Source organism: Cynocephalus volans, chromosome 13 (genome assembly GCF_027409185.1).
Source record: "Cynocephalus volans isolate mCynVol1 chromosome 13, mCynVol1.pri, whole genome shotgun sequence".
Lineage (NCBI taxonomy): Eukaryota > Metazoa > Chordata > Mammalia > Dermoptera > Cynocephalidae > Cynocephalus > Cynocephalus volans.
Genome location: NC_084472.1, coordinates 68,632,475 through 68,651,195, shown reverse-complemented (window position 1 = coordinate 68,651,195; position 18,721 = coordinate 68,632,475). Strand labels below are relative to the sequence as shown.

At 42.2% G+C, this 18,721-nt stretch overlaps 1 protein-coding gene across 1 annotated transcript in view; it reads right to left on the bottom strand.

The window, feature by feature from the left end:
- Positions 1 to 4,803: 4,803 nt before the first annotated feature.
- Positions 4,804 to 18,721, bottom strand: part of CNDP1 (carnosine dipeptidase 1) — a 33,956-nt gene continuing 20,038 nt past the window's right edge. Inside the window, 5 exon segments of the mRNA XM_063076696.1 lie at positions 4,804 to 4,873; positions 5,680 to 5,824; positions 8,555 to 8,696; positions 10,118 to 10,282; positions 11,326 to 11,486. Coding sequence (XP_062932766.1) covers positions 4,804 to 4,873; positions 5,680 to 5,824; positions 8,555 to 8,696; positions 10,118 to 10,282; positions 11,326 to 11,486 — 683 coding nt within the window.

Here is an 18,721-nt window from a genome sequence, read left to right as displayed (position 1 = left end):
GGCATAAAACCAAAAACATTCCCTACCGTCATTATTTTCCATAAGAGCATATACCACACCCGATCAATATTCATAATCCCTAAATCTCATCACGATAATTATATTTTTGTATTAGTCCATTTCTGTTGCTTATAACAAAAATACTTGAAACTGGGTGATTTATAAAGAAAACAAAACTTACTGGTTACTGTTTCTGAGGCTGGGAAGTCCAAAGTCTTTCTAGTGGTGGCAACAGTGACCCAAGGGTCTCACATTGCAAGACAGTGGAAGTAGAGAGAGCAGAGAGAGAGAGAGACAGACTCTCCTCCTCTTTTAAAGTCCTCAGAACCACGCCCCTGGCCACTGTTTTTAATCCATTCACTGTGGCATGGTCCTACAATCCAATCACCTCTTCAAGGCCCCACCTTCCAATTACCATAGTAGGATTTCCCACCCTCTTAACAGTCACAGTGAGGTCCAAGTTTCTAATACATAAAACTTGGGGGACACAATTCAAGCTTCAGGGAGTTTTGGAGGGACATAATTCAATTCACTACATTCCGCCCCTGGCCCCCCCAAACTCAGGTCTTTTTAATATACAAATACTTTCATTTCATCCCCAAAGTCTTAACTTGTTTCAACTCAAAAGTCCAAAGTTTGAAGTCCAATCTGTGAAATTTTAAACAAGTTTTCTACTTCCAAGATACAATGTTGGGACAAGCATAGGGTACATATTCCTATTCAAAAAGGGAGATATAGGGCAAAAGAAAGGGGTAACAGGTCCCAAACAAGTCCAAAACCCAGCAGGACAGGCATTAAACCTCAAAGCTGGCTAATCAGGTACCTTAACTCCACGTTCAATATCCTCTGCACGCTGGTGTGGGGTTTGGGTCCTCATGTCTTTGGGCAGCTCTGCTCCTATGGCTTTCCTGGTCTCAAGCCACACTAGCTCTCCCAGGCTGGCATTCCACTCTGGTAACTTGGGTCCCCATGGTGGTCCCACTCTCACAGCTCCACTAGGCATGGCACTGTTGGGGTTTCTCTGCTGCAACTCTGACCCCACGTTTCCACTTGGTATTGCTTTAGTGAAGGCTGTCTGTGGTGACTCTGCCCCTATGACAGATCTCTTCCTGGACACCCAGACTTTTCCATACATCCTTTGAAATGGGGGTGGAGGCTCCCAAGCCTTCCCAGCTCTGGCAGTGTGCAAGTCTGCAGACCTAATACCACGTGGAGGCCACCAACATTTCTGGCTTATATCTTCCAAAGCTGTGCATCCAGCCACACCTGGGCCCAATCTAGCCATAGCTGGAGCAGCCAAAGAAGCCAAAGCAGCCAAAGCATCTGGGGTGTTGATGTGGGGAGCAGCTTCCTGAGGTGGTCCTGGGCAGCAAGCCCGTGGAGGGCATCTCAGGCCTGTTCCCCAAGACCATTCTGTCTCCCCAGGCATGTGGGCCTGAAATGGAAGAGTTGGCCCCAGAGGCTTCTGCCATCCCTTCAGGACCTTTTCCCCCTTCTCTTGATAATTCCTTTCCTTTGTACTAGTCTTCTCAGCACCATTAGATTTTTCTTCTGAAAATGCTCTCTGCTTCTCAACCACATGGCCAGGCTGCAAATTTTCCAAATCTTTGCGCTCTGCTTCCCTTTTAAATTCTGGCTTTATGTCATGCATTTGCTGCCATAACTCAGTGTAGGCTGTTACAAGTAGCCATGCAGCTTCCTTAATGCTTTGCTGCTTAGAAATTTCTTCCACCAAATACTGTGGTTCACAATTCTCAAGTTCTGACTTCCACAAAGTCCTAGGGCATGGACAGAATGCAGCGACATTTCTTGCCAATTCAGAGCAAGGGTGATCTTTGCCCCAGTTTTCAATAAACTTCTTATTTCTATCAGAAACCTCCTTAGAATGGTCTTTACAGTCCATTTTTCTATCAGCATTCTGCTCGCCACCACATAATCAGTCTCTAACACATTCCAAACTTTCCCTTGTCTTTTTTTCTTCTTCTGAGTCCTCCAAACACCTCCAACATTTGCTTAACACTCAGTTCCAAAGCCACTTCCACATTTTCAAGTATCTGTTATAAGCAACACCCCACTTCCTGGTGCCCATTTTCTGTATTAGTCCATTTCTGTTGCTTATAACTAAAATACCTGCAAATGGGTGATTTATAAAGAAAACATAATTTATTGCTTACAGTTTCTGAGGCTGGGAAGTCCAAAATCTTTCTAGTGGTGGCAACAGTGACCCAGGGGTCTCACATTGCAAGACGGTAGAAGCAGAGAGCAGAGAGAGAGAAAGACTCTCCTCTTCTTTTAAAGCCCTCAGAACCACACCCATGACCACCATTTTTAATCCATTCACTACTGCACGGTCCTACAATCCAATTACCTCTTTAAGTCTCCACCTTTCAATTACCATAATAGGATTTCCCACTTTCCTAACAGTCACAGTGGGTACCAAGTTTCTAATACATAAAACTTGGGGGACACAATTCAAGCTTCAAGGAGTTTGGGGGGACATAATTCAATCTACGTCAAATTTAATCCATTATATCTACTAACTAAATCAGATATATTGTCCTCAATACAATAAAGTCCCCTCCAGATTGATATGTCACAACGTACCCCTGAGTACACTGAGTGATAATTGTTATCCATGTGCATATACTTCACTAAAATTTTTTTGAATTTTAAAAATTTTAAATATTTTAATCTCTCTCCCCCCCCAGCTTTTTTGCCTCCTTTTAACTAGTTAATTGGTCTGACCAAAAACTGGGTAGCATTCTCTTACATTCTGAATGGAAAGAACTTGGAAAACACTTTCCTTCTGGTTTCCACATCACAGCAGGATCCCTGTAGCCACATGGCTTAGAGTTGGATGGAAAACCTGGAGGGCAGAGCTGGGGAGACCCATCCTGACCCTGAGTAACAGAAAAACACTGACATCCCAGGGTTGGAATCTCCCGGGTTCCCCAACCTTAATAACTACTCATCCTCCCCCTTTCCTGGTGGCAGTTGAATAATTAACTGGTCTCAGAGAGATTCAGAGGAATAAAGATCAGTGAATACATCTTATTGTTTAGTGACCTCCTAAAACTAATGTTACATTGCTCAGAAATCGTTACAATATATTTTATAGTAAACTTTTGTTAACTGGCTAATATGAACACCCTTTTTAAAATATAAAATGGCAACCTAAATCTTTTGCACTTTTAGTCCTTGGGAACAATGCCAAATACATCAGGTAGGTTCAAAAGAATCTAAAAACTCCACAACAACCAGCATCATCCAGTGAGCACAAACTATGGTTAATAGCACAGAATATCAAACACCTGCCAATATTCAACAAAGAAGACTTGGAATTCTCTAGCACTGGAGGACACATGGAGTGTGATATCTCCTGCTTTCAGAGTAAATGCTACATGGAATCTTTCATGAGTGCCCCCACTGGGCTGATTCCTCAGTTGGGTCCATCTCTGTGACTAGAGTCAAAGTAAACTGAGTCACTGACTGCACGATCCAGTCATTTTAGATGTGGTACAGAAAGATTTTTAAACTGACGTTTCAAGAACCAAGGGAGAGAAAAGAAAGTGTTGAAGGTGAATGTGCTATGCTTTGTTTTTATTTGGAATCAAGAGAAACATTTTTAATAAACACTTAAATCCTTCTCCATTAATGTGATTTAAATAATGAATTTTTAAAGACTGAATTGATTTGTTTACATACACTGAACTGCAGAAAAATGACATTCCTTTTTTCGTTTACACCATCAAATCCAATCAAGCCAAACAAGATGGTTAACTAAAATGATTAATGAATGCAGCATTAGCTGATGGGTTTAAATTTAGAATGTGTGACTGATGTCAGAGTTGATTAGTTTTGTATCTAAAACTGATGCTATTAAAAGCTTTGAGCAATTTAGATGTAGTCATTGAGTAAAATTCCAACAGGGTGAAAATTCTATCAGGATTGATTCTGTTGTGGTAGATTTGCAAGTGCACAGATGTTGGGGGGTGGGTGCTTACTGACAGGACAGGAAAAAGGGACAGAGGCAGAGAGGCTGATCAGGTGGCATCAGTCACAACAAAGATAAAGAAGCCTGGAATAAAAAAAAACACACAAAAAAAACCCCACTCACTATGCACAGGAATCCCCAATAGCATAAGAGTACGAATATTGATCATGTCGGCTTCAGAACTTTTCAAGAAGTGGGAAAAAATAAATAGGGGGAGACAGGAGTTGAATCCAGCACCATACTTTAGTAACTCCTCTAGAAATGAACCCACAGGGAAATCGTTGTAGTCAGTGGTGGAGACCAACGTTTTTATTAATAAGATGAAAGGAAAGTGAGGTATTAATAAGATGAAAGGAAAGTGAGGTAAAAGCAAAGGTGATGTAAATGCTGACAGTCGTTGCACGGAGAGATTATGTGTCATCGCACTTCGGGAGCTAGAACACAACTGGAGTGATTATGTAATAAAATTGCAGGTCAGGATCTAACTAGGTGAAGCACTGTCCTGCTTGCGCTCCAAGGTTACAATGAATCCAGCCCTGCGGCTGTTGCACAGGACTTGGGGAATCGAGTTGCAAAGGTAGCCCTGACTTTAGGAAGGTGTACAATAGAGGGTGATATACCACATCTCATGTCTATACCTTTAAAATATTTTATCATCGGTCCAAATGTCCCAAGACATTTTAAAAGGAAGGGAAAATGTACTTTACTTGACTCAAATTCGCTGAATATTTAGATTCTGTCCCTGTCCGGGGATGTGGGAGAGGGGGTCTGTCAGTGAGTCAGAGCAGACTGGAAGGTACCTGTAGTTATTAATGCAGCTTAGCCATCTCTAGGAAAAAGGCAGCAAATAGTTTGGATTCCTCTATGTAGTTCCATCTAATGAAAGGAAAAACAAAGAGAAGCTTTGTTACAGTTTTCATTCAAATGAAGGAGAAAAAAGTATTTTACTATTTAGACAGGAAGATTTGATGTTATAAATTCAACCTAAAGTATTTCACATATTTCTGAGATTCCAGTATGAAAGGCACTTAGTAACTTCGACGTGAAAATTGCATTACTATTAAGGAGATGGGAATCGGTCCTGTACTCAAATCCCAAAACAATCTGTTTTCTTTGTTTTCTTATCACTGACATTAAATGGATATCAGAGTCAAACATTTTCTTGTTTCTCACTAGTCTGGGAGGCTTAGGAGATTTGTATAATCTGCCAATAAGCGTACATATCAAACACTCCTAAATATCCTTTATTTTCAACTGAATATTTATGTCCCCCTCCCCCAAATTCACATGTTGCAGCCCTATCCCCCAATGTGACTGTATTTGGAGATTGGGTCTGTGAGGAGATGGCAAAGGTTAAATAAGGTCAGGGGATAGGTCCTAATTTGATAGGACTGGTGCCTTTGTAAAAAAAGGAAGAGACACCAGGGCCCTTTCTCTCTGCCATGTGAGGACACAGGGAGAAGGCAGCTGCCTGAAGCCAGGAAGAGGGCCCTCACCAGGAACAGAATCAACAAACACCTTGATCTTGGATTTCCCAGCCAGAACTGTGAGCGATAAAGGCCTGTTGGTTAAGTCACAGTCTGAAGTACTTTCCATTCTTACATAAATTGAATGGGAGATCACCTATGTGGAGACCCTGGGTTTTTGCAGTGAGGAACTAGCCCCACAGAGGAACCAGCTGACTGTTGATTTTCTCATTCTGACAGTGTTCTCCATCGTCAACAGCTCCTAGGGGAAGCATCAACACACTCTTTTGGAGAGTCTCCTGGAATATACTGGCAACTGGAATGGTTTATCCACCCCAGATCATATCTGGTTCTGTTCCAAACACTGAAACACATGAAAAGAAGGCATTTGAATATAACAAGACTCTCCCCAATAATCTCTTCAAAGGTAGTGCTTGCTTTATCTTTCTCATCTTTCTTTCTTTTTTCTTTTTCTTTTTTACCATTACATTTGGTGCCTCTGGTAAGCTCGCTCCATGGCATCATGCAATTTATATTTTAAAATAGATAATATCATCAAGAAGAAAACTATGGATGCCTTCTTTACAATTTCCTACTTTAGAAAATGTTTTTAGGGGCTGGCCAGTTAGCTCAGTTGGTTAGAGGATGGTGCTGATAACACCAAGGTCCAGGGTTCGATCCCGGTACCAGCCAGCTGCCAATATATATATAAATTATATATACATATATATATATTTGGTAATAAAATTTTTATTTTGAACTAATTTTAGAAAAACCTAGAATTTAGAAAAGTTGTAAAAATAGTACAGAGAGAATTCCCATATATCCTTTACTCTATTTTCCCTAATGTTAAATTCTTATATAACTCTTGTATAATGATCAAGAATAGGAAATTAACATCAGTTCAATAGTATTAACTACACTCCAGAACTCATTCTCCAGTCTTTCCCTTTTTCCATTCCTGGATCCAATCCATAATCTCACACTGCACGTTATTACTGCTTCTCCTGAGACTTTTCTAGTCTGTTTCAGTTTCTCAGTATTTCTTTGTCTGTCATGACTTCGACCCCCTTGAATAGTACTGATCAGCTCTTTTGTAAAATGTCCCTTGATTGGGTTTGTCTGATGTTTTCTCGGATTGGAAGAGGTCATGCATTTTGGCAAAACCCAAACACTGTGCCTACTTTTATGGTTCCTGCATGAATTAAATACTGTAGAAGTGGAACTTTTGAGGGGTTCCTGGTAACACACATGCAGGTAAACAGCTGTACTCGATTATCACCTGAATGTTCAATGTTTCCCCAACTTTCAAGATATCCCACGAAACAGTTTTAATTGCTATCCAGGTTCCAGAGGAGATGTGTTCAAACCTTCTAGCTTAGAGGACAACTTGCCAGTGACGGGGTGGGAGTGGACAATAAAAGAAATGGAGGAGGACATTTCACCTCTTCTTAATTCACAAGCAGGGCGTGAATGTTAATAAGGTGAAGTGTCTTGGTAGAAGAGCTGGATTAGCTCACAAATAGTCTGAAGCGTGTCTGATGCATTCCTGCAAGAGCATTTCAGACTCCTTTATCATTGTTAACCTTGACATTTCAAACATACAACTGTCCTTCCCAACTCCTCTTCCTCTCTTCTTTACTCCAAAATTTTACCTGCAAAATACCTGCTAAAATTGGGGGCACTGGGAATGACGATGTAGAAAAGCATGGCTCTGAGTCTTGGGCTTGTTCTCTAATTTTTCATGTCTGCATCCTTTGTACTGACAGCCCTGGTAATGAGTCATACTTCAAGGAGGTCTAGGCTTCCAGTTCCAGCTCTGACACTATTAGCAGTGTGGCCCCCGGCCTCAGCTGTCATCTAATGTTGTAGATCCATATAAACACACGTCAGTATTTTCCCACCTAGCTTTTGGGGAGACCGAAATGTCCCCCTTCTTCTGGAGGGGCTTCCATTTTGCTGTTGTTGTCAGGGTCCCCCTCCTGTTGCAGAAACCAAAGAGACTAGACCTCCTTTCTCCCTTCCCCCACCAGTGCCCCAGCATGTGCCCACTGCTCTTCCCACCACAAGAACCTGCCCAGGACTTGGAAATGCAGGGTGGACAATAGGCGCCACTGAGAGAGTTGCGAGCAAAGCAACGCTGCCTTCTGGAGAGCAACATGCATCGTGCAAAGATCACTGGCCACACTGTCGGACAGATGGAAGTGGGTTTCTCCTGTGTTTTGTAATTGTACATGGCAAGCTCATCTCCAGGGGCCTTTCTGTGAAAGTCTCCCGCAACCTGACATGGGGCTGTGTCCCGCAGGGCACTCTGGAGTCTGCATCGGCCTGGCAGTCCAGCCCGGGACTGGGAAGAACTGGATCACACACAAAGCGGAGTTAAAGACCCAAACCCGTGTGAGGATGGGTCCATCCGTGGTCAAAAATTCTCAGGGGGCCTGTGTTCATCCAAATCCCAAGCAAAGATGGGCAAGCTTACACTTACCCCCCCACACACACACACGTGTGTACACGGAGTGCCCTGCCTTTGTGTCGTGGGTCTCATGTTCAATTCCCTACTCCATGCTGGGCCGAGGCCGTCCGAGCCCCGGATTCTTTGTGACCCGGAAGAGCAGGTCCCCACAGGCAGCCCAGGATCCACTTGTCCCCTCCACTAGATTTCAGCTTCTCCATTTGTAACCCCAAAGTATTTCCCTTATTTCCATACAAGTTAAGCTGTATTTTTGAGAGGATGTTTTTGTATGTTGGCCGACAGGTCCATGAGTTTTGCCTCAGGAGGGTCTAGAGGTTTTCTAGTTTATCATTTTCCCCAAAATTCAGGTCTCCAGACTTGAATTTGAACCCTGGCTTTGCCACTGATTACCTGGGTTCCCTTCAGCAAATTACTCTGTCTCTTTAAGCCTTAATCTCTTCCTCTGCAAAGTGGACGATTACATGAGGTAGCCCTGTACATAGTGTGTGTTCAGTAACACACCCTTTATAGAAAGGAGGGCCAATATTTGAGTTTTAAAAGTAACTGCTTTATCCACTGTCCCACCAGTGCCACCCTTGGGCCCAGTGTAAACTGGCCAATCAAAATATCTTAAGGTCCCACCTGTTCTGATCGCTCTTTTTGCTGCAAGATACTGAGTATCATTAATATTTGTGATCCACAGGTGTAGTCCTAATGCCATAGAAACAGTCATCTGGTTGGAACTATTTCTTTCAGAGAATACATCTTCAAGATGCCGGGTCACCTAAAAGGTGACATTTTCAATAGTAAGAGAGAATTTCAAGTCACTTGCTAATACAGTCTTTCATCTATAGATTCTAATATAGTCTTTCATGGAGAAATTGATTGAAATCCCAATCTAACAAATTTGAGTGTTGTGATTTACCTTAGTTTTGCCAGAGGGCATGGCACAGAGAGAGATCTTCTTTAGGGCTGGGAGCAGGAAGCCCTGGGGTGCCCCCAGCAGGAGGAGCACTTGCTCTTGCTTGCCTTCTGTCCCTGTACCCTACAACCTCCAGTCCTGTCCTCCAAGCGGTTCTCGCCAGCATCTGACTCAGAGAGGTGTCTGAGTAATGTTGTTCATTGAAAATTATAAAACATAATACAAGCATGAAATTAAGCATTCTTCATTTGAATATCCCACTTTTTGGACTTTCAATACCCTAATTAATATTCTGGGAACAGTAAGCATTTGGGAAATTTCTAAAAAGTGGGAGTAATTCCAGACTAAACTATAAAGGAGACTCATTTCAGCATCCCTCCCTTCCTCTTGCTCTTTTTCAGTCGCTGCTATGAACTCCTCCTGGGGAAAACCCTATACTCAGAAATATTTCTTCTATTAATTCCTTCAACAAACATTTACTGAACATCTGTCATGTGCCAGGGACTGTTCTATGTGCTGCAGATGTAGCCATGAACAAATCAAAGAAGGTCCTGCCTTCGTGGACTTTACACGGTGTAAGAAAGAGGCATAATACGTCCAGAAAAGAGGGAAGGAAGGAGGGAGGAAGGAAAGAGGAGGAGGAAGGAAGAAGAGAGAAAGAGTAGAAAGAGAAAGGGAGGGAGGCAGTGGGCAGGGAAAGCAGGAATGGGAGGGACACTCGTGTGGAATGTAATTAACAAAAGACAATGGAATCGCGTGGCTGAGGGCTGGGATGAGCTATTTCTTTAGCTCACTTATTCAAGACTCTACTTTCTGTTAAACTAACTTGAGGTAAATTGATGATAGTTTGGTAATTTAGACGTATAACTCCTTCCAGACAACATTTTCTTTAAAGTTGGCTGCTTTCAAAGTGCTGATTTCAGACATCATGAAACACCAAATGATCGGGGCCCGAGATTTCCCAGCTCTGTCCAGGCACAGGCAGCCGCCTGCACCATCTGTGTGTGAAACCAATATTGCCTTCATGCCTCCCATCGAATTTTTAAAAATTTTTCACCACTCCAACTCCTGATGGTTATTTGTCTGACTTCTGTAATTGCATGTAACTGAAGAAAGAGATATTTACTGAACGAAATGTTATTGGCTTCTTGACATTCGTTCCAGCCCTTTTGTGTTGGTAACAATGATACTTCACAGTGGTGAAAACTGAACTGCTCACTGAAGTGCAACATGCAGTGCTCAGGAATGGTGCTGCTGGGCAGGTGACAACGAACATGCCTTACCTGTTTTTCCACCATGGACATGTTCATGTGAGGGACTAGACAGATTGAAAACTTTCCCGTCACTCAGCCAGGTATGACAGTTTTAGCTCCAGGTGAATCAAATGTGCCCTTAATCCCATGAATGGAAAGACATGGGTACCTCCACAGGTGCATCAGCCATTCCTCCTAAATGAAAAGTGTCCAAAGAATGTTTAATTAAAACTCATTGCATTGCTTGTATCACCAACTTCTATACACCTGAGACACCATTAGTGACAAATTCATTATCACCTGAGAAATGTCTGAACCATAGTACAAGGTGTGCTTGCGCCTCAGGGCAGGAGCCTTCTCCCTGTGCCCTGCTGCCTTCACCTGCCCAAGCCACTCCCAACTGATGGGTGCCCCTCGTTGCCCGATCTCTGTCGTCTGCAGTTAATAGCAAAGGGGCTCTTGAAGAAATTTGGACTCAATCATAAATTTCTATCCCCCATTGTCACAATGACAACTTGTGTGCTAAATGCATTTTATTTTTCAGGCTTCAAAGAACTTCAAAGAATTCTTCAGCTGTGTGAGCAGTTCTCTTTCTTGCTGTTGCCATCATAGAGCTAGTCCGAGAGAAGAAACATCGTAAAAATACACTCTACCTCTTCTTCCCAGCGTGATTTTTCCCTCTCTTGGCAGCTCCCCCAAGAATCAGCAATAGCTACCACACACCTTAGCAGGCAAGCATTTTAAAAAGGAGGAGGAGGAAAAAGAAAAAAAATCTAAAGTTGCCAGCAATGAATGCTTTTGGCTTATGGGTTTTATTAACTTACAGATTCACCCCTAAAGCTTGTGGTTTTATTTGGGAAAATGGATAATTAAAAGTCTTGGAGCTGGGATAATCTCAGACTCTTCTCAATCTTTGAACAGTTAAGAAAACCAGCTCACTGACTGAAGGCGGGTGTAGGATTTAAGATAACATACTGCTTTGGAAAAGCATGGCTGTGAGATGAGTAACTGCTTACAGTTAGGTGCCAGAAGCCAGTGCTAACTGGACCCTAGAAAAAGGACTGGTTGATCTAGACCATGGAAAAGTGGCTGTGAAAGTCAAAATCTGCACAGGAATCAACACCTGCTTTGTATTCTAAAATGCTCAGATTAACACCAGCCAATAAATTACACATTGGGAAAATATGGTTGATTATCATCATTCCTCTTTCAGATTATCCATCAATTCATGGCCCTACCTTGCTATCAAACAGAAATTTCTCAACCTGGCTGCTATTCCGGTATTCTTCCAGGTCCAGATCAATGGCTTTGTACATTTTTTCTTCCTCTTCTGTAAGAGGAGCCACCTGGTCATAGATTTCAGGAATCAGGATATGACCAGACGAATCTACCAGGCTACCTACAAGACACACATAGAAAACAAAGGCCAGGTAGAAATCACGAGTGTGCTGACATTGTAGCCCTGGAGCTGAGCCATGGGAGGACTCTCCTGGGCTGCAGTGGGTTTCATGACTGTCCCTGGTCCCTGTGGCCAGAGCCACAGGCAGCAAGTACATCCAAGAGGTGATCGTCAGAGGAAAGAGCTGGTCACCAGGTAGACTGCCTGAGTCCAACCCGCCTTAACATCTTCCTCATCAAGAGTAGGGCTGAAAACACATGGATCTGCAATAAATTAAATCAGCATCTTATCTGTATCATGTTCAAGTTCTCAACTATACTTTTTGCATCATAAACAAGGTTCACTTTTTAGTTTTAGCTTATTCCTGAGTTAAAAGGTAATATGTATTCACTATAAAAAATTTAAAATATCTGTATATGTGTGTGTGTATATATACCTGAGAAACTAAAAATTTCCATCATTCCTTTTCAACTTCTTTCTTCCTACACACAAACACACCATAATAATCTAATAAATACTCCTTTTTAATCATAATATCTTTGAGGTCTAGTCTAGGATATACGTTATGACCACAAAATTCTTTATAGTGAATAAGCATATACACCAGTCTGCTCTTTATGAAAGAGTTTTGGGATCAAAAAGAAAAGAAAAAGTTATCAACAAATATCTACAAAAAAAGCAGGTGTTGAGATTTGGCAAACACTGCTCACTATCTGGAGAAAATACTTACCAAAGATAAAATGCAACCAGTAGACTGATATAAATGACACAAAAATATCTCCAGGGCAGCTAACTTAATCCTCAATCCATTTAGGGACTTTTATTCAAGTAAAGCCGCTTTATAAATATATGGTCCATATTCTTACCATGACTATAATTTGACAATGTCAGGCGAATTACTGTGAAGCACTATGTTTTCAAATCTTAAGGTTAATGTCAACAATTACAAAGCACAGAGTTGAAGACTCTAGACCAGCAATGCATTCACCACCTCATTATTTGACACTCCTGTGTTCTGGGCACTGGGTTGATGTTGGGATGTGAAGATAAACCAGACCCACCTTCCAAAAACAAGTGCACTTTCTCCTGCCACAAAGTGGTGACACACATGATGTCACAGGAGCAGATCAACAGGTTGTTTGTCTCTGTGTAAACATGCCACCAAAATCTCCAGTGACAGCAGTAGTGCAATATGTAATGGGATTCCCAGCACTTTGAGAACGACGAGAGGAGGCAAAGCTGCCAGGCTTGAGCATGTCAAGGCAGCAAAATGTGACAGGAGGCATCACTGTCAACGAGCTCCTCCTTCAGCCCCCACTCCTGGTCCCCAGGGCACTTCTCCCAGACTTCCATTCCTTCTATCACCACACCGTGGGTCATTGTGCACGTGAGTCCTGAGTTGCAGGATCCCTCATTTAGCCCAGTGAAATATGAGTATTGTATATTAAATAAAAGATACAAACCCATTAGTCTGAGTCAAGTCTAAAAACAAGTTGGCACTGAATGATTGGGACTGGCTGTCCCAGGTCTGCAGCCCACCCTCTCTCGCCCTCACCAAAATCAAAACAAAATCATACTTCTGCTGACAGTCTTCAATGTAAGGACAGAGCTGCAATGAGGAACAGGAAGACGTGCTCGTGCCCTGGCTGGAGAGCCATGGTGTCAAGCAGTATGTGCGGATGACTGGGGAGGACTGAGCACGAGACCCTGAGGAGCAGCCAGCAGCCAGCGAGGGCACAGCAGGCACAGCCCTCCTGTTCAGAATTTGTATGTAGCTCGGCAAAACATTCGGTGTTTGTGACACACAGATTTGAACAGAGTCTCCAGGATGCTCATGTTTAGATTATAAAGTCGAACGTGACATCTTCCCTGCCATTTCACCTGGTGTTGCTGGACCTTGCCAGTGGTAGGGGTGGGGGCAATCCAGACATCCTTAGCCAGTTAGGCTGTGACTTTAGTGGGACTGGCTTTCTTGGCATCATTTTAAATCATGATGCCGTTTTCCCAGGAGGCAAGGCAGCCTTCCTTACCATTGGCTTGGGAGAAGTACTGGTGGACACACATCTCGATGGGAAAGAAATAGGATTTCCTCATTTTCCTACCCCTTTTAATTCACTCACAGAGAGAGCTTTGGAGCGCTGCTGGGTCACTTCTGCCCACCTGAAGCATATTGCCAGGAACAGAATGGGAAATGTTGCCCGTGCTGTTCAGAAATAATTCTGCCTTACATATTCTGTTTTCCAGATTTCTTTGCCCTAGTTCTTTAACACTGAGGACATTCACCTGAAAACAGGATGCTTGAGAGTTTATCCCCTCCACCCGCTCATTTTCCACTTGAAACCACGATCCTTTGAACGGAGCGTGATGTCATTTCTGCAGCCACCCCAGCTGTCTGTCTGGGGAAATGCATAGGAGGAAGAGGGGGCCGCCTTTGAAAAGTGCCCACAAGAGACATCATCCTTGATCCCAGGATCACCTTGGAATTTTAACATTTTAAATAACACTGGGGAGGGCTGCAGTCCCCTCCACCTGGAAGCAGGCAAGAGAGCATGCTGAAAACACCAATTCTGCGCAGATGGCCCACCACAGCCACTGCCACAGCCATGGCTGCCAAAAGAGTGGCCTGATGCAATGGCAACAGTCACAGCCACCATGCAGGCAGGTCACCAGACATTCAACTACACTGACACAAGGAGAGTCACCAGTGGAGAATGGGAAAAAAAGAGGACATCTCTGTCCTCAAAGCCCACTCCAGAGTAATAGAAGCAACTGCTCTATTAGATAACCAGACATGAATGCAGAGATACCAGAAATACAAAAACTCAAGAAAATATGACACCACCAAAGAATTCAGTAATTCTCAAACACCAGACCCCATAGAGCAGGAACCCTTGAAATGACTGAAAAGGAATTCCAAGCAACAATCTTAAGGTAACTCATGAAATATGAGAAGATTCAGTTAGACAGCATAAAGAAACAAGAAAAAAAATACAGGATATGAAGGAGAAAGTTTACAAAGAGATTAATACCTTAAAAAGGAATGTAGCAGAACCCATAGAACTGAAAGATTCACTCAGTGAAATAAAAAACACAACTGATGTTAAGCTTAAGCAGCAGGCTAGAACAAGCAGACAAAAGAATTTCTGATCTCAAAGATAACGTTTTCAAAATAACCCAGGTGGACAAAAAAAAAAAAAAAAAAAAAAAAAGAAGGAAAATAGAATTTTAAAAAATGAAGAAAATCTATGAGAACTAGCAAACAACCTTATGTGCACAAACATTTGAATCATGGGTGTTCCAGAAGGGAAGGAGAAAGGAAAAGGTATGGAAAACCTATTCAATGAAATAATGGAAAACTTCCAGATATGAGGAGAAACACAGACCTTCAGATCCAGGAGGCTCAAATATCCTCAAACAGAGTCAACCCAAAGAGATCCTCTCCAAGACACATTATAGTCAAACTGGCAAAACTCAAAGACAAAGAGAGAATCTTAAAAGAAGTAAGAGGAAAGCATCAAGTCACCTATAAGGGGGCCCCTATCAGACTAGCAGCAGGCTTCTCAAAAGAAACTCTACAGGCCACAAGAAAATGAGGTGATATATTCAAAATACTAAAAGAGAAAAACTGCCAGCCAAGAATACTATACCCAGCAAGGCTATCTTTCAGAAATGGGGAAAAATAGTGTATTTTTTGGACAAACAAAAGCTGCAGGAGTTCACCACCACATGACTATCCCTCAAAGAAGAAATCCTCAGGGACGTCCTGCACCTGGAATCTGAAAAACGATAAGCACTACCAAGAATACACAAGAAAGAACAAAACCTACTTGTAGAACAAAAATGCACATGAGAAAGAGGAAGAAACTAAATCTTACCACCACAAAAAGCCATAATGACAATGTAATAATGCCCCTACTTTATTTCCAATTTTAGTAATTCTAGTCTTCTCTCTTTTTTCTTGGTCAGTCTAGATAAAAGTTTGCAAATTTTGTTGATCTTTTTAAAGAATCAAATTTGGTTTTGTTGATTTTCTCTATTGTTTTTTAATTCCCTGTTTCATGTATTTCTGTTGTAATTTCTGTTATTTCCTACTTATACTTGCTTTTGGTTTAGTTTGTACTACCTTTTCTATTTTCTTAAGGTAGACATTTACATTACTGATTTGATATTTTTCTTATTTTTAATATAGGTGTTTACAAGTATAAATTTTCCTCTAAGCACTGTAAAAGGATAAAAGCGAAAAAAAGAATTTGAAAGTAATTTAGCCTAATAAATTGACAAATTATCTTTGAATTTCCACCTGTATCTCTAACACTTTTTAATTTTCATTATATGTTTATATTCCTTGTCTGTTTAGTAGAAGCCAATCTAAAATAGATGTATTTATATTGGCAAAAAAAATTAGTTAAAAAAAATTTTAAAATATTATTGGATATTTGGTGCTTATAAAAACACCCTTGGTTCAGTGGTCTTTTCATTTTTATGGCTTTTAGGAAAATGTAGGGTATAGGAAAATGTCTGTAAAAGGAAAACCATGGGAGGTTAGATCTCTACATGCAAACATGAATCTCCCCCTACCCATCTCCTGCCTCCCCAGCACGCTTAGTTGTAAGCCTCTTCAAAGACAGGGAACTTACCTGATTTCACTTTGTGTCCCCCAGTGGAGAATATCACACGTTTTATACAGCTGGCACTCGATAAACATTTATTACCTGTTAGTAATCTTGATGGTCCTCAGGATCATATTGATGAGGACTTTGAAGGACAGAGAGGTTAGGGACTCCTGACTACTATCACCTGCTAGCCTGCAGGGGACAACAGACCCAACCAGCTGTCCCTTAACATTGTGATCTGTGGTAGCCCCAGGTGAGGGAGTGAGGTCAGGATACTGGGAGAGGAGGTGGGGTGGGGAAGTTCTCCACAACAGCCTAGCATGACAGCAAGCAAAATTCCTGCTTGCCATCTGAAAGTGCTGAAGCTGAACCCTAGGTCCTTATGTTTTTGTACAAAGCATATACAAACCACATAAATGGCACAATCCGGAAATCACTTTGTTATGGATTATTTGATCTGTATCAAAAACTGAAGAAAGTAAAACCATGTGTTTCTCATTCCATTTGTTATCCTGATCTGACTTCTTAGCAGAGCAAACTGCATTTGTGGGTCTGGATGGAATTCTATGCTTGGCCAAAGCCTACAGTCTAAAAAGATGTCATGCAGCAACCATGCAGCAGGGAGGGGAGGGGTGGGAATAAAATTGTACTGCTAGAGATGTGATGATGCATTTTCCAGGGAAGAGAAAACTAGTTCTGGTAAAATAGAAAATTAATGCTTTTTTCCTGAAAAACATTAAGTTGCATACTATCTGAATTCTTCAAGAAACCATTTAAACTCTTTAAAAGGAAAGAGCTTGTTGTATTCTGTCTGAAATTGTCAAGCATGGGAAATATCATCAAAGAGTTATATTCTAGGAAACTAGAAGGCCATAGAAGAATAGATAGATAAAGGAATAGATAAATAGATGATAGAAATACAGATAAATTTCATTATTTAATTTGGGACAGTGAGGGAGGAAGAAATTCTACAGCTAAAGATTATGCCAAAAACCTTGAGGAGACCCCCAATAGTTTGGCCACATGGGCTGATTGCACCCTGCTCAGGATGGCCAAAGCCAAGGGGGTGCAAGCTTTTTGGCAACTTATCTGTGCAAAAGGGGCACATTGTAAAATTTGCATAATTGAGCCATATGTGCCCGGTGGGGCAGATCAAGCTACCCTGGTGTCTGAAGCTTATGTAATCTGTGAACCTTTTTTTAAAAAAGATGACCAATTACAAACACAAAATTGCAAGTGTCACTGCCAGTACAGTGATGGGGCTCCCGCAGGTGAGGCCCCTGAGGTTTAAGCTTATTTGGCTCCCCAGGGCATCCACCCTGGGCAGCTCAGGTGAATCAAGCCTGGGAAAACCAGCTCTCAGAGAAAGACAAAGAACTTCCACTTGGCTACCCCAGACAATGCTCAGGAAGTCAAGGGCAATGATTTGATGTTGGGCAAAAGCAGCAAACTCACTGGAGTCTCTCTGCCACTTGGAGTCACAGCAACATTGAAAAATGAAGCCAGTTTCTTTACTCCGGTCTCTGAGCTCGGGATCCTGCCTCTGCTGTTCCCGGAGGCCCCAGGTAGCTGGACTGCAGCCTCTGTCATACTGTGACCAGCACTGACTGTGGGAGCCATGGGGAGGATATGGTGGCACCCTGGAACCTGGGAAATGGGTGGAGAATTTGTGACAGTAGATAACTGTTCTGTTTCCCGTTATCTGGACATTAAGATTAATGCTAAATCCTATGGAATGGGACTTGGCAACACTTAGAAGTATTCAAGTATGATTGTTTACTAAATGATTTGTCATGTAAATAGCAATTAAATGTCATCTTTATTGCCTGAAAAAAAAAAGAAAGAAAGAAAGAAAAAGAAAAAGAAAAATGAAGCCAAGCGGCACTGACATTTGGCTCCATCTCTGGAGTTCTTGATAAGATAAGCACCTCTCAGGCCAGGACAGACCATTAGTTGTGGAAGGACACACTGTGTTCCAGCCACTGTGGTAAGTGACCCACATCCATCATCTTACTGGATCCACAAAACAATTCTTACTAGGTAAATATGTAATCACGCCCCATTTACAAGAGAGAAGACAGAGGACTAATGAACATACGTAACTTGCTACCGTCACGCAGCTAGTCTGTGGCAGTGCAAGGACACATGCTGGTCACTGTCTCTGAACCCACGTGCTGGGAAGCTCGCCCCATGAGCCCAGGGCTTGGCTGCTGCAGGGCTCCAACCGCAGCGTGATGCAGGTTGCTTGGGGGAGTGTGTGAAGTGTCCCACTCACTATGACCCTTGGTTCCTTTCCCGTTCGGTCATCACTTTGTTGATTTATCTTCAGTCAAAAAGTCCTGCCAGGTCTACTGAAGTTGAACTTGTGGTTCAGCTTGCTTGGGAATGCCACCCCTCCCCCACCTCACCCCACGTTCTAGAAGCAGCAGGAAAAGAGTCAGGGATTGTCCCTCCTTCTTTTGAATCCTTTGGGTCTCTACCCTCTTTTCCTTGAGTTTGGCCAGATGTGTCACAATATCCATTAAAAGAAAAGGGGGTGAATCAAAGAAGAATTTCAGTACATGAAAAGAAATAACACGGACTTAATTATAGGCCTAGGGAACATTTATCCAGGGGAGAAAA